General features: G+C 40.6%; 1 protein-coding gene across 3 annotated transcripts in view; it reads right to left on the reverse strand.

Moving 5' to 3' along the window:
• LOC143000843 (RNA-binding motif, single-stranded-interacting protein 3-like) overlaps positions 1 to 27,593 on the reverse strand; it is a 98,170-nt gene that overhangs the window by 23,094 nt on the left and 47,483 nt on the right. For all 3 annotated transcript variants that reach the window (XM_076150287.1, XM_076150286.1, XM_076150288.1), the window contains exons 6-7: positions 7,474 to 7,631; positions 6,601 to 6,680 (exon numbers count right to left, since the gene is read on the reverse strand). In XM_076150287.1, coding sequence (XP_076006402.1) covers positions 6,601 to 6,680; positions 7,474 to 7,631 — 238 coding nt within the window. The remainder of the gene's footprint in view (positions 1 to 6,600; positions 6,681 to 7,473; positions 7,632 to 27,593) is intronic.

Raw genomic sequence — 27,593 nt, forward strand, 5'->3', positions numbered from 1 at the left:
CTGGCGAATGTGTGAAAACTTGAAAAGAAACACAATTATTCTGCTCAAGACTTGTTTTTGCCATGTTTTTTAAAAGCCATCAATATTTCTGGTAAATAGCAGAAACACTGACCTACGACATGACGACAAATGATCCGTACAGACCACAAGGACCAACGTTTTAATTTACGCCAGTGTGGAAAACGGAACCATTATACAGAAAATGCGTTTCCGTTCACATTTTGCCGCTGAAGTCTTCCAGGATGCATGTGTTCCCTCAAGGGTGAAAGAAAACAACCTTTGTATTCATTCACTACCGCAGTTGACTTGCCATCAATATTGATGATGATGATGATGACAATAATGAATGCTAATTATCCCAGAGGGGAAAACAATCAGGAGACGACGCCAAATCACAAAACATGCAAATACAAGATTACCTGTAGAGAATGCGATTCGTACAGTTTCACTGAAACACGCAGCCTTGCACTCACAGTGACGCAAGGAGAATGTGTTGCATAGCACAAGAAGAAGCTGTTTAAGGATGAATGTAAAAGGAGGATTTTTCATTGTCAGTCTGACCGTCACCGCTCCTACAATGTGAAATGATGAAATTGTGCACAGCTGTGTCGGTTATGGGGGGGATGTCAAGTTAATTAAACTTAGTCTGAGCCAAATATGTTGATATGGTAAGAGTTTAGATAGATAGCTATGAAACATTTTTAATAACCTGACATGGAGATGGAGCATCCATCTTTATAGCCCCATGGCTAGTATGACTTATTTTGTCAGATAATGTTTGTCCTGACAGAGGGACAAACAATAGAGCTATAATGAAGAAATATTTGTACTGACATACTGAGATACATAATAATGGCTGTAAAACAGGAGGTATAACATAAATATTCCACTTTGATTGTTTGGTTTATATTCTGCCATGCTGTAAGGATTTCAGCCACAAATGAGGAAGCTAATGACATTTAATTGGAAAATATCTGCCACTCACCAAGAAGTAATATACATATTACTAAAAATAGCTTATTTCACAATGTATACAGGACACAATATTGTCTTTAACCAAACCTTTCTCTACCAATTGTGTGATTGATACAGCAAATGTTTTATTGCATTGTCATTGTTTCATCCTCAATCTCCCTCCAAAGAGAACAGTATGTATTGCAATACTTCAACAGAAAAGAAATTGGAAAAAGAAACACAGCCACCCACACATAAAGCTCCTGTGAGATGTGTGTAGCTGTGTGTGTCAGCGAGCGCATGTGTGGCTCTCACTAGTCGCTGTAACTGAACACAAAGCTGAGACACAAATGAGGGTAAATAATTAAAAGAGAACAAACACAGCAGTGACTTAAAACTACATGTGGGAACATTTAAATGTTGGATGTCACCGAGATATTTGTGTTCATGAACAAAGGCTTTAACTCCTGATTTAGCAATTTATCTGTCAAAATACTGCTGCTTTGGTGATTCAAAAGGTGATATGAGCAGTTTGTTTATATGTGAACACAATAGAGAGGACGAACGAGTGCTTTTCCTGGTTTGCAATAGATTTTTCTCTGCTGTTTTTTCGCTTAATTTACAGACCTCTACACAGGCTGGCTGGTACAGCAATGGCAGGAGCACATACTGTTACCACTGATTAGAGCCGTGGGGTGTTGAGAACCACTGTGGGGCAACACGGAAAGTGTTAAAAATCCAGCAGAGCAGAGAGAACATATCCATTTCTGTTCTGGTGAGAGGGAAATTCGAGGTAGTGTACAGAACAAAATAAAGGTGGATAGGTCAAAGCGCACAGACAGGAGATATTACATCTTATATCCCAGATTTGGTGACCTGAACAAGGCTCCTGTCCACAACTGAGCAAAACAAAACCTAACAGCTTAAAATGGAACGGTGGTTGTAGTTTGTAAGGGAGGACTGAATTTGCACCTGCGCATTCCATCAAACACATAAATGGGGCCGTTCTCATTTAAAATAAGATCCAATCCGTTGGGAGAACATTGACAAGAAAACAAATGTCACCCAATCTCCAAATGTGGGGGGAAAAAAAGGAATCCCTCAGTTGGGATGGGAATTGGGACGTAATCTTGTTCCTGTTTCAGCCATTCTGCATCAAAGAGCTAAAAGCCCTGGGGCGGACGGGCGCAGCCTCCAGGGAGTGACACGTTCAAGCATCACACATGAAAGGGAACCAACTATTTGCTTGTGAAATATTAAAATGTTTGTTCATATTGCCATTGTATATCATTAAGGAAAACAACAGATTTGTGTAGTGCCATAACACAGCAGGGACTGTAAGAAGAGATAAAGAACTGCTGTGGATATGAAGACTCGCAGGGGAAACATATCTGTTATTTAGAGGATAGTTTTGCTTATTTTGTTTAAACCAAAACGGAGAGTCTCCATCTTGTGTCTGTCTCTTAACAGGCTGTTCCAGTAAAATAAGAGCTGACAGCCTGAAAGCCGACAGTGACAGCCACTCACCAAAACATTCCCCGAGAGCGACCCAAGACTTTTATAAAACAGCAACTCTTTTCCCTTAGAGGATTTCAAGGTGTTTTGCAAAGAATGCCAAATGCGAAACATGAGGCCGTGCATAGGTTTTGATCTGAAAATGGGCTCTATCACTGGCCAGGATAGAGGATTTGTTTCTGGGTTGCTGACTAAAGAGAAGAACAGAACATTTAATGATTTCTACTCATATTGAAAGCTAAAACAACACAAAGATGCACTGGAAGCTAGACAAGTAGGAATATAATACAGCAAGGAAATGACATATTTATTTCAAAATTTAATTACCGAAAATGACGAAAAGATAACAGAGAATATATCTGCATTTTTCAGTTCTTAACAACATTGATTGGATTCTGCTGGTACTTCAGAAAAAACATCTGATTTTAATACTCCATTCTGTGGTTGACTGTTAGATAAGAGCCTCCAAATCACACATTCAAGCTGACATCAATTCTGATAATTAGGAATTTTGTTCATTCAATTCAATTTTTCCTCTATTATCAGGAACATCAAATAAACTAATTTCCCATTAGTGAAATGATGAAACGATTTGCACCTTGAATGGAAGTTTAATTCCTCGTGATCGTACCAGACACTTCAGACAGAGCTACAACCTATTTAGAAAGGCTTTGGATTGCTATTTAAACTAAATCAAGACTCTCCCTTACTTCCTCCCTTTCCATTCAAGGAGTGCAGGACAAAGAGAACTATTAAAACTCCATTCCATCACATTCGTATTTACTGGGGGAGACGGAGAGAGAGAAAAAACAGACTAGAAGTAAAGAGAGATAGAGAGAGGAGGAGTGACAAATGTGTGAGGGGCAAATCTCATGGGACGAGTGAATACTGAGAAAAGATTAGATGTGGGATAGGAGTGGATGAGCGAGGGAGCGGGAGAAGGAAACAAAGAGATAACACAAAGGTAGAGATGAAGACGTAGAGGAAAAAATGCAGAAGGTGAATTTCCAAGAGAGAAAGAAGAACAAGAAGGAAACAAGGCTACTTTCTGTCTTTCCTCCCCTGAATCCTGCTCATCATTACTCATTATTGTATTTCCTACTGATCGGACCTAAGATATAAATAAGGTAACGTGTCTGATATGTGCCAATTCCACTGTCATCTACGCAGATTGGAATTTCTTCTTGCCTTAACAACTCCCTCGTCATAAAATAACAACACTGCACTACTTCTCTAATTCCTCCTCTACACCGCAACCTGATATTAAGTTGTTCTATAACTATTTCTGAATGATTTGAGGTCATTAAGGAACTTAATTTACCTCCAGCTCAGAAACCAATCCCTTATTAGTGCATGCAAGTTGTTTCAGGTGTACTTGAAAATTGTATTATCATTATTCATTATAAGAAGCTCACAATTTCACCAAAATACTGTAATTGGGAGCCGTGACCTGTATTGTATATGATGTCATAGTTGTAGTATGACGTATCAGTCACATATCGACTCAAACTGAATATAGTTCCTTGTTTAATCGTTCATGAATGAAACTGCTTTGCTGTACGACACAAGATCTTCTGGTCTACATTCGTAATGAAGAGTGGATTATTATAGGGATCCCAACAAAATATGAATCAAGTTGTATTGCCTCAATAATGCTTGGTTGCAGAAAAAGTGATTCTGTTTTACGGTGGATTTCCCACCTTACAGATGGCATGAAAACAGCAAACACTCTTAAGGATAATTTACACATTTCTGCATCTCAGTGGAACCCTTTCAATCAAAAGAAATGGATTCAGGTGTGTTGATGTTTGGATGCATCTTTTACATCCACATTCAAAAATGAGGGAGATGTATAATATCAAGCTTTGACTCGGTGCGACGCCGGTGTGATGGAGCTCTTGTGGGCGGCAGTTGTAAGGTAGTGGATATGTGATCTTTATGGCTGGATAGGGAGGGTTTCCACTGCCGCTGTCTGTCTCTCTCTTTCTCTCTCAGTGTGGGGGCAGAGAATTATTGAACAGTAAACAAAGAGATGAGAAATAGTGCATATAGAAAACACACAGAATCTGAATATTTGACTTTCAATGTAGATGGGAATGTGCTTATAGGAGAGGTTTCCTTACTGAAAATGATCAGACACATTTTAGACACCTAGAGACCTACATAACATTATTTACATATTCTAAATGTCCTATGTCACTGCAGAGGAGCCCAATTAGGTTCACTCCCGTCGTTAAGCTTCTGTGATTGTGAGGATATTTGAAAATTCCAGGCATTCTGTTTCTTAGGGGATTCAAGTCTATGCTTAGCCTAGATGTTCTCTCTCTATGCTAGCAGTCGGGAAGTTGTGGATCAATGAACCTCATGTTAATGAGAGCTGATGGAGTAAAATATTACTGTGTCTTGTCAATACATCAGCCAGACAGACAGACAGACAGACAGACAGACAGACAGACAGACAGACAGACACAGAGTGCATACTGTATGTAAATGCGTAAACAAAGCCCACAGCCATATGTACATATTTCCACATAGGTTCAAGGGCATAAAAAGGAGTCATAAGTAGAAAGACAGCATAACAAAGCGCAAACGCCTGGCATGATGTCATCGCAACAGCCTTGGAAATACCACAAATTGCAAGTGACAGAGAATTCCAGTGACATAGCACTAAATCTGTGTGTCCTAGATCAGTAAACAGGGTGTGGGTGTGTGTGTGTGTGTGTGTTTTGTGGATCAGTACACACTGGGGCTAGATTCTCTCACCAATTTCACTGGTTCATGAGCTGAGAGCAATTTAACCGGTCAAACTGTGACACATAATCACACACACAGTCCATCCCACACACACACGCACACTGGGGAAGATAGAAAGCATATACAGCCTTGGCAGAGATGAGCAATGTGTCTTTGTCACTATAAAGGTATCAATCAGTAAACTGGCAGACGCACAATACCTCTAACCCTGTCACAGCAAGGGTTTGGAAATGGTTATGCAATAATTGTACAAGTGTACAATGTGCACCGCAACACCCTCTCTGACTACAGATAGAAGCAGTGATGGGTAGAGCGATGCATCATTCACTTGTTTGCCAAGAAAAAATACACAAAACACACTTTAAAGTATGTGTGTGTGTGAATGTTTTTGTGGAGAGCAAGAGAATGAGAGAGAGACAGAGAGAGAGAGAAAGAGAGAGAGAGAAACTGAGCTGTAAGCCTCACAAATCATACTGCAGAGGTAGAGGGGAGTGCTCTCTCCATCCTTGATTTCCATTTTTCGTCAGTGCATCACTCCTCCTCTCGTTCTTTCCTATCCTCCCTTTTTTTTTTTTCATCTGTTCTCTCTCATTCTTTGTCACATTCAGCTGCTTCGTTCCCACCTCAGTTCTCTCCTCTCCCCTATCATGTCCTTGCTCATTTATCTCATTCATATTTAGTCACCTACATGCCTCTATCTTTCTTTCGCCCTCTTTTTCTTTTCTCTTTCACACCCACAGTCACCAATTCTTCCCCAATGCTGCGATGACTCTCTCTCCGACATCCGGCCTCCTTTTCTTCCTCTTTCGCCTGCGCATTCCAACCCTTCCCCTTCTCTTTCTCACTCCGTGTTAAGAAGAAATGACTCGTTGACTTGCTGCTCGTATGGAGGTCAAGCAGAGACAGATTTCCTTTAGCGGACACCTGCCTGCGTAGATACATTTGACGTTTCAATCTGTGTTTTAAACAGTCAAGGAAATTAATCATTCAGGTTTTGCCACTGAATCTTTACAGCACAAAGTGATATAAGAATCCAGACTGCGCTTTCAAGGATGATGCTGGAGAATACAGACTTAATAAAAACACTTTCCTGAGTAGCACCATGTGTATTCATGTTTAAGTACCCACTTCCAGCTCTTGCCATGCTGTTTGTAGCTACTTTGCTTTGAAAAGGTTGGTTAAAACTGGTTTTAAGGCCAGAAAAGGTGACATTTTAAAGCAGCCTTGGTTTTCAAGGATTCAGTTGGAATTTCAGAGTGCATGATTCCACGAGAAGTTGCATCTGATGTGAGCAACCCGGAGAAGCTGCCTGCTCTTTTCATAGGAAAACAACACCCAAGCCGGCACAAAGCAAAAGTGTGAGTGATGGACACCTACCTGTCATGCCTGGAGGGGTTTTCAAAAATTTCCCGTTGAAATTTTGAATCACCACATCGCACTTCTCTGTTGACTCCATCCTGACAGAGGGGAAGACAAAGAGAGAGAGGTGCCAGGTCTGGATAATCACTTCTTACGACAGAGGTTAGTGTATGTTTAAGTACGAGGATACAAATGCATTAACCTCCTCAATGTATATGTGCTTCTTTATGTATGTGTGCAGGAGCAAAATGCCTTCGGTAAGTCTATGCAGGGCTGTGTGTATGTGTGTCTGTGTGTTTTCTATGGGGTTTCCTCTCCATTGTCCCAGTTTAAAAGCTCCATTCAGTCTCATCTGTTGTGTGTCATGTACTCTTTGTCTGCCCCTATTCAGCTCCACTCACCCAATCACAGCTCAATGACTAATTGCCTGCTTGGCAAGCAAACCCTGCATGGGGGTGGGAGGAGTGGGGGGGTGGGGGGGAGTGATGGTGGTGAGGACAGTGAAGAGAGCAACTGTGTGTGTGTGTATCTCTACGTGTGTCTTGGGCTTTCTTCACATTGCCAATGACCCTGAATGGAGCCCTGACTACTCTCTAATCACTGGCACACTCCACGGTATAACTGAGAAAGCCACACACAACACACACATACAAGACTCACACAATGACACACACACACACTCATAGAAAAGAAGGAAGGGCCAAGGGTACAAGAATCTGAAGTCGTTTTATTAAAACTATGTGTCCTTTCCTTGGAAACGGCAAGGACTCGATAAAGGGTAATGTTGCGTGTTGTAATTAATTAAATGTGAATCTGCAATCATTATGTGTTAAATAAGCGTCACTAGTGTTTAGTATTTGATAACTACAGTCCTTATGTTTCAGCGTATACCTGGCAAAGCCGACTCCTCTGCTCAGGCCGTTGGCATCCCTCAGTATCCGTGTGGAAATGACGTGGCCGAAAGGCTTGAGCATGTTCTCCAGCTCTTGCTCGTCCATGGACACCGGCAGGTTGGAGATGTAAAGGTTGGTGGGATCCTGCTCCTGTTGCTGTGGGGGACAAAAGGATGAGAGGAAAAGGTGAGCTTATTGAAAACAAAGAGAGAGATATTTATCATTTAATTTAGCCTTTTATTAGCCCAATGGCAAACACAAAAGCAAAATTCTATTTTTAGTACTGTGATATCAGAGTTCAATATTGATTAAACATGCTTCTGTGAAATCTTTAATAGATTCACTGGTTCTGAGTCACATAATGAAATCTTGCAGAAACGCTATTCATATGCAGGTTTGCCACAAAGTGTCTTCTTAGAAGCTCTTACAAAGTCACACAACAACATTACTATATCTTCGTTATAATGTTGGAACTGCCTCAACTTTGCAAAATGAAATGATAGATTTGAGTAGATGCACAGACACTGTGAAGTCCACAGAGCATTTGTTTGGATCAACATGTTCAGGACACCTAAGATAAGATATTTCAATAGCAAGTCTTGACTTTCAGCGTTGATTTATTAAGTAGAGGAGTTAGCCAAAGTAGGGACGAATCTATTCAGTATCAGTGCTCAGGTTAAGTGGTCTCAGGTCAGTAACACAGCTGACTGCATATGTCACATCCATTTCATTCCATATGTGTCGGTCTGAATGCACAATTTTCAGACCTATACTTTCCCATTAAGGGGCAAAATTTGTACAATGTTGCATTAACCCTTATTGGTTTCTAATAGGAAAGATATCACATACAGTAACAGATGCCAAAACTGGACCTTACTGTGTATACCTTACTAGTTGTTGTCAACATTTGGGCTGTATACCAAGCAGAACTATGTCAACAGATGAGAAATGGAATGCAATTTAAGTCATATTAAAATACGTGTAGGTAAGCTCAATATTTCTCGACCTTTGTTGTGGGTAATCAGTGGTGAAGTGTACTTAATGTTAAGCATACTAACCTCCACCTCTCTAGTTCATAATTAAACACTTGTTCAATAGTGGAATAGTTCAAACATATTTGAGTTGGTTCTGGCCTATTCCAGATTATGTTCACAGGACAAACAAACTGCTTCAGTGTCTATTTGGGGCTGGACCAAGACCACCTTCTCAAAATGGGCTTCTATGGTTGTTTTGGTCTGCATCCCAGTTCGAATGCTGCCCAAAGGAACAGTGCCAAGGGGGCAATGAACCCAAGTCAAATTGAAATGAATCCAAACCATTTATATGTGAAAGGGCCCTGAGACTGTGTGTTCGGTCTGAGCTGGAATTAGACATTGTTCTTACACTTGAGCTCAATTTTGGTGCTACAGCAAATGTTTTACACATGTTTTGGTGAGTGAAGAATTTTTGAGACTGATACTCAGACATACTTTCAGCAAAAATGTCTGAAACATTCCACTTTTAAATGAATTTGTCTCTCCTCTTGCAGGGATTTTCCATTTTGGAAGGGTCCAATTAGAGTTGTCCCCCCCACACAGGCAAAGTTGGTTAAAAAAATGTTACCTTTTACATTTGTGTGCATGCCTGTGTGCGCATTAATTTATTACATCAAAGCAGGGCCAGTTGGGAAAGCGGAGCATCAGTGGTGTATAGTCACATGTACCAGCTGTGCAATTTGTCATTAATCCTGGAAGTATCTGTTACTGAAATCGTCAGAACTTGATACATTTAACACAGCAAAGGTTCAGTGCTTTCTTAAAATGTGGTTCCTCATTATTTGGGATTGTGTATTGGACAATCTCAATGCTGGCTTCCATTTCAGAAATACACTGCTGCAGCTTCTCAATGGGCCTAAACACAGCCAAAAGGAGCAGCTGTTCACACCTTCCAAAATATGTCAAATTTCCTTTTTTTTTGCCTCACGTGTTTATGATAAAACAGAGGGTCACAAACTCTGCCTTCTATCAGCTTTGATTTACTAGATTTTGCACAATTTCCTGCCTGAGACATACAATAGATATAGCCAAGGGAAATAAAGTCAAAACCTGATAGAAATCATGGCGTGTGACTTCTCTTATAATCAGTGGAACATTGACATGCCTGACATAACCACAGTTTAACAATGTTGTGCTTGTGCTCATTCTGTAAGCTTCCTGTTTATGAAAACAAGATGTTCTTTAGCATGGAGAGAAGCTTTTTCTACTCACAAATGAATCATGTGTTAATAACAGGAAACAAGATTTTAATAAGGTCTTCCATGAAAAACTATGAACAGACAAGTAACAAAAACATGATGGAATAGAGTCATAGTGCAGTTGTAGCCAAAAGTGTTTGTACCCATAAATTAAAACAAAACCACCACACTTTCCTCTGAAATAAGTTGAAACTGACAAAAATAATTGGCATCCAGCATTCTGTGCTCCACTTGACAATTTGCTTTTGATTTTTGATGGAATACTGTTTTAAATCAATAAAACAAATGAAAGTGGCATGGACAAAATTATTGGTACTCATTAGAAGTGCTAATTGGAAATCCTTTGATTGGAGTGATATTTCAAGCAGGCAATTGTTTTAATTAGTATCGCAGATGTCTTTGATCTTATAGTTATTCAGCTTTTTTAAACAGGCAAAAGTTCTCCTTGAAGAATGTTGTACGCCAATTACTTTTGTCAGCGTCAACTTATTTCAGAGAAGATTTTGCAAGGGGTTTGTTTTCATCAAAGGGTACCGATACTTTTAGCCATGTCTGTACGAGTACTTCATTAGTTTAGAATTTTTAACAGCTAATTAATGTCATTAATAAGCAGACCAATCCATGCACACATCCATTTGTTTTCCAAATGCCATAGGATGGAGTCCACATGGTCTCCAATCCAGTTATGACCTGTATAGTTCAATGTGCATCTTCATTCATTCACTACATGGGCCACATCTGGAACAAACTGTTTCTCAGACTCTCCAGGGAGGCTGCGTACTAATGTTGGCTCACAAATATCCGTACACAAATCTCTTAAAGATAGCTCATGTCACATTTTACTACAACCAAAGAACTGAGAAAGCCTTTGTAGTCAAAAAAATTGGCAAAGTTCATGCAAAACCTCAAGGGTTCTCAGAATTATCAATAACAACCCAGATAAAGATATAATTGGTTCGTTTTGCACAAAATACAATCCAGCATTGGAAGAAAGTCTAAAGGCTAACATTGTTGGGCATGTTCCAAGAATCAAAATGCTGTAGAAACATTGATTTGTACCATATTTCTCATTGTCACACTGGCTTATGTATAATATAAAGCCCAGCATCTGCCAGTCAAACAAACTGTACCAAACTGGCTTCAGAGCACACCTGAGGCAATACTGCTGCATGTTAGACTCCTGTGCCCCAGTGCACTTTAGCAGTAATCAACAATAGCAGGTTTTTACTAGCAAGGATTTATATTTAAACACCAGAGTTACTGTATGTGCAAAAAAAAGCAACTCCTCTGACAAAACATGTTATTCCCATTTTACCAGCCTTTTAAAAGAATAAAAGGTTTCATATGAGACTGTCTGCCTCCGAGGTCTTCTATAATATCTCATACTGGTTTGCCCTAGAAGTGGGTCGACCGTTTTGTTTGTGCTCGCATTTTCCTGCAATTTGTATCTAATAAGGGGAATAGATTCATGTCTGTGCTAACAAGATGGGTGCTATAGATTCAGCTCCCTGACTGATTGAATGGATGACTGCACTTTGCACTCCATTGCTGCCTGACTAAGAAAAATCCATACAATGGTGGCATTGAGTTTGTCTTAGTTTTATTTGTTTCAATTAGATTTTATCATTCCAGGACACTTATGACTGAGATGGGGACACAATCAACACGGGGGGCACAGTGACAACTTATTGAAATCACATTACATTTCACTCCAGCATCTCCAGACACAGTTGGTTGTAAAAGACATATATTTGTACAAGTACCTCTGGGATAGGAAGTGAAGCGCTTTAGACCATCAGCACGTGAATGCACTCTGCTTGACTTTGCTCAAAGTTGCTGTTTGCACAAAGTTACTTCTAAGTGATCTCTCACTCTGCATGCTGCAAATGACTCACCTCTCTCTGTCCCCTCTCTCTCCCTCTGCCTCTTTTGTCTCTATCTCTCACTTTGTCTCTCTCTCTCTCTCTCTCTCGCTCGCTCTCCCTGTAACATCTGTCACGGGCTGGAAACTGCTTCACACCAACCGTGCCTCTCCCTGACTGTGGAGCCTGCCTGCCAGCTAGTCAGCCCATGTTTTCAGCCCCATTAAACCTCATTGCTGCATCATTATAACAGGTCTGTGTCTCCTTTCATGCTACTTCCTGGTAACCCTGCAATGCAACACCTGCTGGAGAGCTGGAGGGTAAAGAGAGGGCAAAATAATGGTTAAATACCTGTGAAAAACACCGGCTGAGTCTGTACGCTAGGTACGGGGATATGAGCTGAGACGGTGCTTAAATGTCACATTACTTGGCAATCTGGTGTGTGTCTCAAACGGCAACACATCAAAAATGACATATCATGCCCCACCCCACCCCACACACACACACACATAATCCTGAAAAGTAATAAGCAGGTGCAGCGTTGTAAATAAATGGAATGCATACATGACGCAACACAGGGGGGAAATATTGCAGAGCAAAAATTAAGTCAAATGGGTTGAAAGCAACTACAGCAGAGCACTTTCATAAAGGGCAGAATAGAGAATATAATATCATTAGAGAAAGCACTTTCTATTCATTGTCTGCTAGTTTATCTTTCACATAATCCCGCTCATTTCCTCCTTAATCCATCTATTCTTTCTTAGCCTTTGCCCTCCTTCACCCCACTTCCTCCCCCTTTTACCCGTCCCCACTCCTTCTTCCTCAAACCCGCCTTCCTCATCTTCTTTGCTTTCCCCTACTTGTTATTTGCCATCCTCTTCCTTGGATTAAAACCTAATCTCCTACAATGGTAGTCACGCTGTCTAAAATGCTATCTGAATGGTTAATTAATAAATAATGAACAGAATTTACCTCTTTTCTCTTTTTCTTTGCCCTTCTCCTTTCTTACCTTCATTCATTTCCTCCCTCACTTTCACCTTCCTCTTCCTCAAGCCAATTTCTAATCTTTCATAATGATTGTCTGGGTGTCTAAATGCTCTCTAACGGCATAATCAATACTTAATGAACATACCATAAATACTTTATGAACCCTAAACCCAGAAATCCCCAGGGTCTCGTTAGCCATGGAGATATACACATATCCCCATCTCCAAGATGACTACAACCTCAGTGAAATCAACACTGGATGCTGATTATCTCATCATTTAGTTGCTGGTCAATTCAGATTACTGTAGCCATGGTGTTCAGGCTGCTGTTGCATAGGAACATTTGTTTTCTAGTGTGCAGGATTCATATTAGAGTCACTTTTATACAGTATATGTGTCTCAATTACATACAGCAGACCTTTATATGCCACCCACTCATCAAATCACTATTTTGTGTTGTTTGCTTCAACCAATTTGCTTGTTGTGGGTGTTTCTTCACCTTTTTCTGAGGGGTTTTTGTGGAAATATGCAGAAACATCATTTCACTAGATGGGTTATCATTAGAGCACGCAACTCTGACAAGGAGAATATATATATCAAGATTTAGCTGATCCATCTCCATAACATCCAAAAACTGTTAACATGCTACAGGATCAACCTAATCTCAGTGACTGTTTCTTACCCTATTTGTTACCGTACAGCAATTCATCCAATCCTGGATTCAAGCATATATTTTTATCCATCAATTCCTAATTCTTGTCAGGATCCAGACTAAATTGTGCCTATTTCAATAAATAGTGTTTATTTTAAGTGATACATTTTAAGGAATTGCCAAAATAAATGAAAAACAAAAACAAAGCCCCAGGTCATTTAACTTTAAAAAAAAAATCCTATGCCATGTGTCACACTTTCTGCAAGTCAAAATTGTTCAGGATTCTTTGAGTAACCCAGCAACAAACAAACCAAAAGACCTGAAGAAACAAAGAGAGTTACAGCTGCTAATTTGGTGTATAGCAACGCAAAAAACATCTTCTTCTTTATTGTACACAGAGCCACTTCAGATAAAATAAAAAGTCAAATAAAAATCTCTGCACTAAAACTTTAATTTGACTCCGGCACAGGTTTATTGGGTACAAATGTCCCTCTTCTAAACTGTCGGATCACTCGGGTTACTGGGGTTTTCAAGTGTTGGCGTAATAATGAACATATTCAGAAAGCGAAGAAAAAGTCTCAACCCCAGGCAGCGGGATAGCAAAGAAAGTGTGACTATTCCACAAAATGACACTGCAGACGACTAATCTAGAGCCTGACTATGTTTCAATATTTCATTCAATTTAATGATGGGCAGAACATTTTTCCTCTCCCCAGTGTCCAAGACTGCCAGCATCTTCACACTCTGCATGACTCATTTAGAGCAATAAGATAGGATTTTCCAGATAATGGTGACTGAACACACGCAGCTCCAACATTTTCTAGCCACACGCTCAATTATTACACAAATCATCCTTTCATTTGCATGTTTGCTTCCCTTTCTCTCTGTCCCTCAGTTGTCATAGGTTTACATAGCTCTATAGCAGCACTTTCTCTTTGTAATTTTACCATGATTTCTTTCTCTTTCATCCCTCCTCCCTCCATCTCACTCCTACCCTGCTGTGTGGATTAAAAAGCCGGTAATTCATCACAGAGCCCAAGCAGAGTGCAGCCCCTGCTGCAGACCAGAGTGCTGGGTGCTTCCCTGCCTGTCTGCCAGCCGTCCAGAGCTGGAATCAATCACCCAATCATGAGACACAGAAACCATCAGGGAGGGTCAGAGAGGAAGAGATAGGAGAGAGAAGCAGAGTAAGCCAGAGGGAGAAAGAAAGGGTAGTGGTGGAGTTCCAAACATTTCTTTGGTTGAATATAGACCAAAAGGCCTCAGAGACAAGAGTTGATCTGATTCAATTCCCCTTAGATGTGATGTGATGGATGGATGCATAGATAGATACACGAGATAGATAGATAGATAGATAGATAGATAGATAGATAGATAGATAGATAGATAGATAGATAGATAGATAGATAGATAGATAGATAGATCGATCTTGAAATATGTGATGTTCAGGTATTATTCAGCTCATTGGGAACACCGGGTTGCATAGTGTAATGGGATTTAAAATTTCAGCAAGGTGTCTATTTCTTCTGAATGTTGCTTGTCTGCAGAAAGCTGAATATTACAAAATAATCATCTGTGGGTTCTCTTGCACACTGTTGATGTAATGACAATGCTTTCAAAGTATACATAGACTAAATAAGCATATAGTATCAGTATAGCTTGCTGTAAGCTGCTGTAAGGCAATGGGATGTACAAGGTGCACACACTGGATCCCAGTGCTCTGTGCTTTGGTTCACTACTTGCTCTGTGGAAAGTAAAGCCAACAACACTAATAAATATACAACGATGAATAATGCTGCATGGAAATTTCTACAGTATTTGCAGTACCGGGTAACCGTTCCGCCCCGCAGCAGAAACTGCTAATGTGAAAGACGAACATGTTCCAGCAGGGGCAGTCATGCAGCAGAAGAAGAGAAGAAGGAGGTACAGAATGAGTGAGGTACAGAATGAGTGAGCTCCATCAGCGAGCAACACTGCAGACTAAAGTAACAGTACGGGGATCGCCTGATACTAATGACTATGAATGAATTGCTATTGGCAGTAAAAAGCCTGATTGGAGCATCCCTACCATTTTGGGATCCAACCAACAGATTAGGACCACACGTTTGACTGAATGGTGAATGTTGAGCTCCTGCTGGTTGGAAGCCACATTGTAATAAATGGATTTCTAAGAGCTAAAAAAGTACACAGTGTATGCACAAAGACCACACAATGCATGAACACAGCGATGGTATGATGTGTCTTGAGAATGTTAAGAATGGCAAGGTTATAGCACAAAAAGGATTATACTGTATATGGATTAACACAATCACCTCTGTATACTTTACAAAAATAGACACACTCTCTTCCCCTCTCTCTCTCTGTCAGGAATTCTAAAATGAGCAGCCTGGAAAAGATTGATGGTAATTTCACACTAAAACTCTGATCTTTATTTCTGTAACTGAATCATTATTTTTGAACAGGGTCATATTTTCCCATCACATTCACTCACTGTTTAAACCTAACCAGCTTTTTACCCTTTTTGTAACCCATTTGACTTTCACCAGGAAACATTCCTAAATGCCTAAATGGGTATTTAACTTTTGGTTTTAAGTGGTAAAACTTAAATACATCACTATTACTATACATTACCACATAGACTGTGTAGGCAGTTGGACCTGTCAGAGCAACTTGATTATTTTGATCATTTACCACAGGTGGCGGTGAAAGAGGTCAATTGGCAGTGGCTATAGGTTGTGTAGTAATCTTCATCCTCAGACCAGAGAGGAAGATGGAGAATTTCAGCAAATGTACAATTGATATATGGATAGATATGAGGATGTGGTTAATGAAAGAAAACAAAGGTTGAACTCTGCCCCGGTGAAGCCTGTGGGGCCTTCAGGGCTCTGCTCAAAGAACACAAAAGTGAGAAGCTGCTGTCTTAAGCCTCACAGGATGTGTTTTTACCCTGAATGTTCGACTTTAAATGAAGTAAATATACAAAGGCTTGTAATCTAAGTGTCATTCCAAGCTTCTTCAGTCTGATGTCATAGTAGCTGTCTGAGGACAAAGCAGACTTCAGGGAAATCCTCTCTATAAATGATTAATGCAATCTGAAACGAAGAAGGGGTGTTGTCTCAGTCTGCCTTTGCAGGTACACACCCAAATGACGCCTTTGACTCTGTGTGCATTTGAAACTGTATCGTCATGATGCCGGCATAGCAGCACCGGTGAGACTCATTAATGGCGGTGGCAACACACACACGCACACAATGTGACGATGGGATGAGATGACTGAGGCAGGGGGCATGAGGAACAGATCGATCAATGGAAATGAAGAGATAAGAAGAGGCAGGATGAAATGTCGACAAAAGGGGAAGACTGATTTGTAAAAAGTAAATGTACTTAAGTATACAATAGGTGGATTCTGGATTGTGCAGGAAAGCTAATTTAGTCTTTATCTCTGCTGTAAAATGGAGAATAGCAACACAAAAGATCGTTATTGATACAATACAATTCTACATAATAACCTGCATTATTCAATTTGATTACATCCATTTTCCAAGAGATACTTCAAGATGGTGAAGAATACTTGTCACCTCCGAGTCGGCATCTCTGTGTATCTATCCTCCAATAATAGTGCTAACTTCATTTTATATTGGACAGCTGTAAACAAAGTGATTTTCATAATAATAACAAATAAGATAGCACTGCAGAATAATAAGGGGGACGAAATTGAAAAAAAACAACAATAAAGGAAAGACATCTAAAATGATACCCAAATTGCAACAATAAAAGGAAAAATAAACAAAACAGCCAAACTGGGGGATTGGAAGAGAAGAGGCAAGAGTGCCAAAAAGACGGAATCCTGGATATGTTCTAATTAAACTGGAATCATATAAGCTAAGGTAAATCAGCATCATCATAACTGCTTTCCTATAGTGCACCTTAATAATAGAGTCAACATTATTAACTATAAATATAGAAATGCTTGCAAAAGTGTTGTTCATAACATTAACTGGCCAAATATAGCTAATTAGCTCTTATCTGAGTTATATGTTGATACGAACACAACAACGATCTTAGATCTGGAGTGCTGGCGTTTTTACAAAGTTTTTCTGCAATCGAAACAACAGCAGACATTGGATTCTTGCATCAGTCTCTAGATTTGGAACAACAATTACTTGTTTCTGGAGTCACCATTTGGCACAGAGGCTTTATTGGATGGTATCCTATAATGACTTCGAGGAAATGTGGAGGGAACCTTGCAAGCCTGTGTGCGTGGTCTGACACTACCTACTCTAACAGATTAAAAACAAATTTACTCACATACCCCTCCCCCTTTCCTCTTCCTGAATTGCTACTTGATTGTCTGTCTGTGTCAGAGCATTTCATTAGAAAAATGCAATAAACCAGAAGGCCTTCTGGATTGCTGGATTATCCTTGAGGAAGCACTTTCTTGGATAAGGGAAAAGAAAATTAATAAAGAAAGTTTTTAGACAAACTTAGTGAATGCAATTTTTGTTTCCGGCTTCTTTTCCCCCCTTGCTAATGACATGTGGCTTGTCCTCAGACAAATCATTTGGAAATGAAGTTAAGTCTCACAGCCAGAGAGAAAACACATTAAAGGGAAACTGCAAAATTAAAAAAGTTCTTGGAAAGTGCAGGAGAGGAGCTGGTCTGTGGTTTCTGGACTGCAGTGATTAAACATAAACCACTGGCTGAGACGTAAGAATCAGACTGGCTTAGAGGGAACAAGGCGGTACAGAAAATTACAATCTGACAAATTGTGAATTTCTTGCCATCGTGTCATGTTTCTAGTATCCTTTCCAAGATGTTACTCATGGAACAATTTTGAAATAATTTTGAGACCGGAATGTCCCACTCCCCCCTCTTCTGCATCTCCGTATTGTAAACCATTTCTCGGGAGATTGAAGCAAAGTCTGTGTTGCCAGACCTTTACTGAGGGGCGAACACCTCATCCTATGCCAAGTCCATAAAAAACAATATTAGCTGCGGTTTTTGTAATATCAGCAGTTCAGTGTTTTTAGGATTTCTGAAGTTCTGTAGTCTGGTTTGGTTTTATTCTGTAATGTATTCTCACCTTAGCTGCACTGACTCTAAAGTCACGCAGACTCATACCACCCGAGGGCATATACCAACTGGCAACACCATAACAGTTAAACAAGCTCACTGGCTTGCTGTCTGACACACAGTTCAGTCTTCCATGTCCACCCACACCTTCTGCTGGCCTCAGCTGTCCTGTAGGAGAGGAATACTGGCTCCTACTTCAATAAAAGACCTTTTTCATCAACTTTACTGGTCCCACCACATCTGTCACACTGCAATCAAAACATCGAGGTCGAGCATGTGAATGTGTTTGTTTTGTCGGAATGAATTAGTGTGGCATAGGAGTGCAAGTACGAACTGAAGGAAAACGCCACAAAGGTTAAAAAGGATCTGGTGCAAATTCTCACTCAAATGCTTTGACAGGTATTTGGCTAAGCAGTATTTAACCTTCCCAGACTGAGATTATATCTACGGGTTACACTTCACAAAATCACCACTTTCACACACCAAAAGGTACACACATTCACAATAACTTCTGTGTTCTTCTATGACAGGCCACTGAAAAGCTTCGCCGGGCACAATTAAAGGTTAAGGCTGGTGTGACTTTAACACATAAAAGAGCCATGCTGTTTCATTAGGTGACACATTTCCAGAGGACTGACTTATATTTCCCACACACTTTTTCCTAGTTAGACTTGGTGCTGCTGCTACAAACCAGTGATGTTCCAAGGTCACGTCTACTTTTTGAATCCTTAGGTACAGCATCTCCTGCTTAAAGGTTTAGTATACCCACCGTATTATCGCTGCATGGCTGGTACATTTCAAACATAATTCTTCCATGAGCTCAAGTTCATTTCCTCATCTTCAGTGTCTTCATTATTTTGACAATATCCTGTTACAGGATTGCATTTAACAATGTATTGATTTAACAACAGCAACTCCTGTGCTGAGTGTGTGTGCTTGGTTGATTTTCACACTGAGCAATATGAGTGACTGAGCACCAAAGTCAGGGTTAATGGATTCTACCTCCAATACACATGCACGTGTGCGTGTGTTTTGTGTACTTTGCGCTTCCACCTGACACTATTTCATCCTGATCAATGCCTTTGTCCTACAGATCCAGTGCTCGAAAGCCGTGGCTTGTTGCCATGGTTATCTCTATTTGAAACCACAGGGATTAACCTCTGGAGGGACAGCTTGGCAAAGAGAAAAAGAGAGACAGGAAGACAGAGTGAAGGGAGAAAAAACAAGCGAAAAGAGAAAGAGAAAAATGAGGGTGAGGAGCAAAATAAAGAAACCAAGACCAGAACAATAACAAAGTTGGGAAGAGAGAAAGAAAAATATAAATAGCTGTCTAGATGAACAGAGAGAAGGACAGAGCGATGAGAGACGGAGCGAGAGAGAGAGAGAGAGGGAGAGAGAGAGAGAGAGAGAGAGAGAGAGAGAGAGAGAGAGAGATAAGGCTTGTCCTCTCCCAAGGGCCAAGCTGGGATCAGAATAGGCAAGATGGAAAGAGAGGAGTGATAACAGGCAATGAAAGTATATAAAAGGACATAAATGCAGTAAAGATGAAAGAAACAGAGGGTGACCTGAGAATGCATGACTTCGCTGTTTTGTATGCATTCACAATACAGCACTTCATCAATATATAACCAAAGTATAAAACTAATTTTGTGACTGACCATAGTAACATTGCTTTTTTCATTTTGGTCCTGGTTTTGTGTAGTTTGGACCAATTGGCTTCGCAAAAACACTGGAACAGACGTCCAAACTAAACAGTTCGATTCTCTCGTTGAAATGTTGCTTTACCATTGGCTGTCAAGATGTATTCTTTTGAAATACAACACAATAAAGACAGGGCCATCACACACAGTACTAACAGCAGGCTACAGCATATGATCTCATTTCACGCAGTGTGTTCGGGAGTTTGAACCCAGGCCTTCTGGTTGAAGAACAACCCCTGCACGAGGGTGCGTTCAAAGCAGAGACCTGAGGAGAGTCTGTACCAATCCAAAGTAGGCTGAGAATAATTAGACCCAATCCAAAATGTGCTCCATTGAAGCAGGGCGAAATTGAGAGTGACGCTCACCATGCTAACACAAAAAGCATAATGTCTCCTGATGCACCGAGTAATCAGAGATGATAGGAGAGTCAGCCTGGATCCACTCAGGTATAAGACCTTTGGCGATAACACTTCACCCCACCCGCACCCAATTACAGATAACTTGGAACACGCCCCAACTGGAGTGCCTGGTCAAGTGGAGCCCAGGAAGACCTCTTGTTTGAAGCAACGTGTAGCAGCATGTGGAGCAAAATATTGTCTATACGTATGTTTAAACCAAGGAAACTGAGCCAGCTCAAGTTAAGACGTAGCTTTTTGAAGATAAAAGTTCTTTGTAGTTTGAAAGTGTGTGAGTGCTGCGTCTTGCTATGGTGCTCAGATGAGAGAGCAGAGATTTCCTCGCTGCCTTCAGATGTCAGAGGGCACAAGGGGCCGGCTGACAGCTTGGCACACCAAGGTTATTTATATCTTAGAGGAAAACCAGCCTGAGTCAGCAAAAACAGCCAGCGTGCGTCCATACACACACATACATGCTCGAGCGTTGATATATGCACATGCACACACACGTAAAATCTACATCTGCTTTATCTCCGTTAAGTGAACACACCAACCAAGAGATTAAACAGACTTCTGAAACACTATTGAGAACAGCAGCCTAATTACCCCCATATCCCCACCAAGGACACCTTGTACCAACATACCACACACACACACACACACACACACACACACACACACACGTTCATCTATTCATTTAACCTGTATAAACCCCATCCTCCACTCGTACAACGCCATTAGGTGTTAACAAGGGGTTTTAAACACTTCCAGCCCAATCTGAGCAGGTTTAGTGTCCTTCTGGGCCTGAGCCTCATTAAAGTCTCATCATATGAGCTCTCACCACACACTAGGCAGCATTCTATTTTAGCACCCAGCCGTGTCATAACCCGAAAATGTTCTTGTCACCTATGGATATGATAACCACAAAGCCACTATAAACCAGCACATTTAATAATAATGTCCTCTTATCACTACCTCACACGCTACACATGTACAAATTTGCACATGCACACATGGCACATATAGGGTAGACACATGGAGAGAACCGGGGCAATTACATGTGAGTTATTATAATAGCAAGCACAGGAGCATGGACCCTCTATACTTAACATTCATAGGAGCGGGAACAAATTTGTATCCACTTTCTGAACTGTGTGTGCTAATGTCCAATTTGTCCTCTCCAGCCAGAATGTGAATGATCCTGAAGATAGACCGGCAGTGGCACCCAATTAGATTTCCCAAGCTTATGATAGGATTTATTATTTCAACCATCAACAGCACAGTATATCGTTCTGTTTTTTTCTTTATGTAAAATGTTATTGCATGATTTTGGATATCATATAATGAACTGGATGTAGGTGGTTTTTAATTTGCAGTATAAGCAGTAACAGAATATATGTCATGTTTTCACACATTGTGAATATGAAATACATTTAGAGGTGCTAGTTTTTGAAGGTTCCTCTCCGTTCATTTCTGTACATTCTAGAGACTCTAAACCTGCTTCAGATAGGTTATCTCTCACAGTTCATCTGTCATTTGTTAGGATTCAGAAGCTACTCGTAAATTATGAAAGAAAAAGGAACTCAAAGAAAGAGCAGCGTTAGTTTTCTTATGTGTACTTCTGCACCAAACTAATCAGAATTACTGAATTTGACCGCCCCAAACTTTGTTACAAACATACATACATTATATCCTGTTACTAGTTTGCTAGATACAGCACAAGGACAGGACCCAGACACAGAAGTACATTTATACAAAGCAATCCCCAGGCGTTTTACAGTGGATAAGACTGCTCAAGCATGAAAATGCCAGAGTTTAAACATGGATTTCAAGCTAGAAAACAGTCCACCTGTGCTGCAGAGAACATGCTGTTTGCAAGCAAGCAAAAGTCCTCATCTGAATAAAGGCTATTAGGGCCAGCGGGTATTTGCAGCTGTGTCACTCGTCAGTGTCAAACTATCCACCTTCAATTGTGATTCCTCTGTGTGTTCCTGTGCAGATTGACACAGACAGAGAGGAACACGATGACGGAAGAAAGACAGGCAGAAAGAATGAAAGGAAGAATAAAAGAATGAAAGAAAGGAAGAGAGGTGTAGGGCAGAGTAGGCGGACCGATGGGCACAGCATGAGAAACAGCCTCATTGGTTTTCAGTGGGCATGTGCAGACTCAGACATACTAAAAGGTTACCGCAGTTGATTTGTGATATTCCTCTCTGAGAGCTCTCTCTCTCTCTCCCTCTCTCCCCCTCTCTCTCTCCCTCCCTCTCTCTCAATCTCTCCCTGTCTAGAGGAGCAGTTTGGCTACTGCTGTCCACAAAGTTTGATCGATGGCTGAATTATGCCATCGGACTGTGAATCTAACCGGCTCTGCTGTCTGCCCAATGACAAACAACAAACATGCCTGGCCACCAATAACAATGAGGGATGTGATGACCCAACAGCCAATCAGAAAATAGATTCGGCGAGCAGCGTTTAATGGCGTTGTCATAAAATAGGGACATTCCAGTCAGGTTCACCTCTACCATTAAGCACTTCATTCATATGTATACCACAGTGTGAATGAAATAGGCTGTTTGTGCGAAACGTGGCACTACTCCTCTCTTCCTCCCACCCTACTTTTCCCCTTATCTCCTTCAGCCTCCATTCCACTCTTCCTCTCCTCGATCACTTCCGCATTCCCCCCCCCCGCCCCCCCGCCCCTCTCCCCAAGTTCAACCTGCCCACTCCGTATTCACTCCATCTCTCTCCATCCTCCCTTGTTACAGTTTAGGCATCCCACTCCCTCCCTCTATCAATCTCTTTATGCACCCCCCCTCGCTCCGACAGCCCACTCAAAGGCTAATTCCACCGAGGAAGAGAATGTGAGGAGAGGCATTTTATAGTGTTTTCCAGTTATCTCCATCCTTATAAAGCTGTTCTCAACCCTACTCCATCAAAGCATGCACCACCCCCACTCTCCAGCTGCCTACTCTCTTTTTTTTCCTCTGTTCATGGCAATATTTCCCTCATTCCTCTTTCTTTTCCCTGTCCCTCGGGGGAAATGCTTTAGGTGATACCAAATCTAAAGGGTTTCATTACTGAATGAACAACACTGTACTCTCAACAAAATAATTGCCAGTATAAGCTGAAATGAATCACTACCTCGCTTTCTTCCAAATATCTTTCTCAAATACCTATTATATATTGAAATACGGAGCAATGAAGATGAAGACCACCCAAATAGATATAGTCTTATATTGGCCTATATTTAGTCAGCGTATATTTATGCGCATTCTGGACCACAAAATGTTGAGTGTAAATCTGAATGTTCATAAACTATAAATGCTTCTTAAGAGCTTGTGTGTGTGTGAAAATGTCTCTTTTTAGTTGAAATATTTGGCTTGTGTGCTCCGATTTTATTGGAGTATGACTTAATATGACTTCATTCTAAGCGTTTGCGTTCTAAAAGTTTAATGTTGTATTTATCTTGTGGGCTGGGACATGAATTGACCACATCTCAGCCCACAATTTCCATACAATTTCAACAATACGGCCTGCTTTTGCTATCGTAATGGAATCTTTACTGCTGATGGGAAAAGTTTATATAGTTGCATCACAACTTTTCAAAAGTTAGATAAATTCATCACAAATCAGTAAAAACCACCTATAAATTCCAACCTCGAAGCTCTTGGGATCTTTGCTTTGCACACTGCAGAAATCTCCACGTAACCACCCAGTTTTCAAGTTTCTGACTATTTCCTTTTCCTCCCCGTCTGCGGTCGGATATGATGCAAGGCGCTGCAAAAGTATTCTAGGTTTAATTGCTGCTGTCGGCCTGAAATACTGTACAATACGAGATGTAAGGTGTAAGACAGGATCTTTTAATAAATCATATGACACATTGTGAAGCGAAAAATATCAGATTTTCTGCTCTGATCAGCTGTTAAGAGAATACTAGATACTATCCCTACTTCAGCTAATGAAATCTTTTACACATGTTGTACTAAACTGCATGTTTTGGGTAGATCTTTCCAAAGAAAATCATCTGAAAAGAAAGTAATGCATTGGGAAACTATTTGATCATAAAAGTGACTTTGAACATCTCGAGCTTCCACTACCAAGGAACTCAGCCTCCTTTTGGTTCTAGAACTCTCAATTCTGTACCGTATTTTTAGTTCTTACTCCGAGGCAGCTATTCTCTGGTTCAGGAACTGCTCCATGAAGTCCACTAGACCAATGTTCATATGCAAACATGGACCAATGGACCATTACCATTTTTAAATACTCGTGTTTAGGTAAACGTAGTATACAAAAAAACAGCATTAGCAAGGTTTCCAGGCATTTACTGAAGAAAGGACAAAAAACTGTGGGCTGATAAGAGCATGAGTTCCTCTCCATCCATCAACGTGTGTGAGTGGATCACAATCATGTGAGCAGGAAACTGAAAGTCTAGAAGTTCCTTATATATACAGTTTATATCTCTCTCTAAATACATATATATTTATTTATGAAAGGGCTGTAGCGAAGTGTCACCTAAAATGATTGATTGTACCCGCACAAGATGAATGTACTTACTTGTGTTTATACTCTTGTCATAGAGGTGTTGGTACCTCAAGCTGTTAAAGGATTGCATCAACAAATATTGTGTTTGTGCACTAATTTGATGATATAATTGAAACGATAACGCAGTGAAATAAATAAACTGTTAGGTGTCAGTGGAAATGATCAGGATTACTGTTATGATGAGGAATATTTTCTCATTAGTTATACCACAGAGGGACATTAATCACCTAAACACCCATATTCATCTTCATTTGCTTTCCTCTACCAAGGTGGTTTCTATCCCTCTCACACTCTATTCCCTCCATCCTGTTCCTCTCCTCCTTTTCGTTTCTCACTTATCCACTTACTTCCACCATCTTCCTCCCCTCCATCTCCCTCCGCAAACACAAGAAGACACACACACACACACACACACACACACACACACAACCTGGGGCTGGTAATGCAGGGTTAATAAGATTGGAGAGCAGCTGATGGTTGTGCACATTCAGGCCAGATTACATTTAATTCAATTGGGCCTCACTTGCTAGATTCCCTCCCCCTCCTATCCTCGCTACCTCCTTCCTCTCCATTGTCCTCCTCCTGCTTTTGTTAGATCAGAGGTTATCAGGCCTTAGAAAAAAGACACAGGTTCACTAACACATTTTCAGCTTTTTACAAAGAATAAATACACACGGGCGGAGAGAATTGTTGTGCATACACATGCACACACTTACCCTTGGCCACTGTCCTTCACTATTGGACCCAATGTGACTCATTATCTCTAATGGACAATGTCAACTCTGCCTCGAAATAGACAGAAGGATCGAACGCAAGGTGTTGGCAGTAACCTCACACATTTTAGTCTTGTGGGAGCTGTGTTGGATTTGAAAAGAACCTCTGCGGTAACTTTGGCAGTTGTGTAACAAACAGTGATCATTTCATTGTATTGTGCAACATTAATACAAAGTGAATATATTTTACTGTGGCAGATAAATGATTGGAGATAAAAATGCATGGGAAGCTGGCAGTCAAAACATTGTGTCCTTTTTGACAGTGTACTTGGTAAGATTGATGTCCTGCGGCACAAAGGGACAAACAGTGGCTCGCTTTAGAAATCTCTTCCTAAAGTCTCATGGCCAATTGTACGACAAAGGAGAGTTTTGCAGGCTGTTTTAAAGGGACGGTTTACCATTTCCCCAAAACTAGAGGGGCATTCATTGGAGCACATGCCTCCTGCAAGGCTGAACATGGCCAGACAAATGTTTTCCTGTTGGAATAATATACTGGTTCTGCAACTCTGCAACTGTCCAGATTATATAAACACTGCTTTCCAGATTTGTTTCATTGAAAATTGGTATATTACTTTTGAAAGTTTTATTTTCAAAAATATTTTCAAAACCAACACACTGTCTCCCAATGTGAAGAATTGAATTTTGAAAACATGGATGCAAACCCTAGAAAACATTATGAGTTTTTCCCCCCATGCTTCACTCTTTCAGCAAGCATCATGGAAATTGGTACATAACTTTGGGACTAATCCTGCAAAACTAACAAGCAAACCAACACACAGACACACAAAACAATCACACAAGAAAATCCCTTGTGAACACTGTGGCATCTAGCCTGTGCAGATTGTTTAGGTTTTGAATTCCAATTTTACAATGTAAAAACAAAGCCATTGTTGTGGTGTGGAATCTCTGCAGCAGATATCTCCAAACCTCAGAACAAAACACTGAAACTATTTGTAAGGCTGCAAACCACGACAGTCAGGTGGGAGAATAAGCGTTTTTGTAATTTGGGTGAGCTGAACCTTTGACACTGCACAACTATCCAGAGACTAGTTTACAGTTTCACTAGCAGAGCAGCTGTGGAGCAAAGCAATACAAGTCAACACAACATGACAGAATGGTTATGTATTTTTCTATCGCACGAGCTTTACTTAGTTTAGAGGGATATTTGTATCTGAGGAGGATCATTTCAAACTGCGCAACAAACCATAAAGCAGAAGCAACATCACAGAGGAACCATTCGGGCGTCCCATTCTCAGATAATGTTCTCTGTCATAGAGTTTGCTTTGGAAAGTGGAACGCTATCAAATTCCATATTATATGTGCTGGCATCTGGAGAAGATGGTGTATTATATCTGGCTGTGAAACAGAGAGAGACAGCAAAAAAAGAGAGAACAAAGGACTGAAGACGAACAAGAAACACAGAAAAAAACGGGACGCATGAATAATATAGAAGGAACAAACACATCCTAAACACAGAAGCGAAGAAAAGGATGATACTGTTTTCAGAAGGACAAAGACAAGATTGACAGACATATGAAAAGCAGGGTGAAAAAGAGAGAAATTCTCACACGTTTTTGTGTTAGCATTCATCTTCTTTATGTCTCCATCACTAACCTCAGCTGTCAGACACGTGCACACATATACACACACACACACACGCCAGGGCATACACAGGCAGAGACAACACACACTGGAGACATGAGAAGAGGTGGTCAAGTGAACGTCGGCCATCTGGCTTTTATCAGACACACACGCAACAGAGAGAGAGAGAGAGAGAGAGAGAGAGAGAGAGAGAGAGAGAGAGAGAGAGAGAGAGAGAGAGAGAAGATAAAAGTAAGTAGACAAACCCCAGGGTTTAATGAGGGGTGATAAACGACAGTTATGCACTGACGTTCACTTTAT

This window comes from Genypterus blacodes, unplaced genomic scaffold (assembly GCF_046128005.1).
Source record: "Genypterus blacodes isolate CSIRO-AG114 ecotype Tasmania unplaced genomic scaffold, CSIRO-AGI_Gbla_v1 ptg000052l_1, whole genome shotgun sequence".
Taxonomy (NCBI): domain Eukaryota; kingdom Metazoa; phylum Chordata; class Actinopteri; order Ophidiiformes; family Ophidiidae; genus Genypterus; species Genypterus blacodes.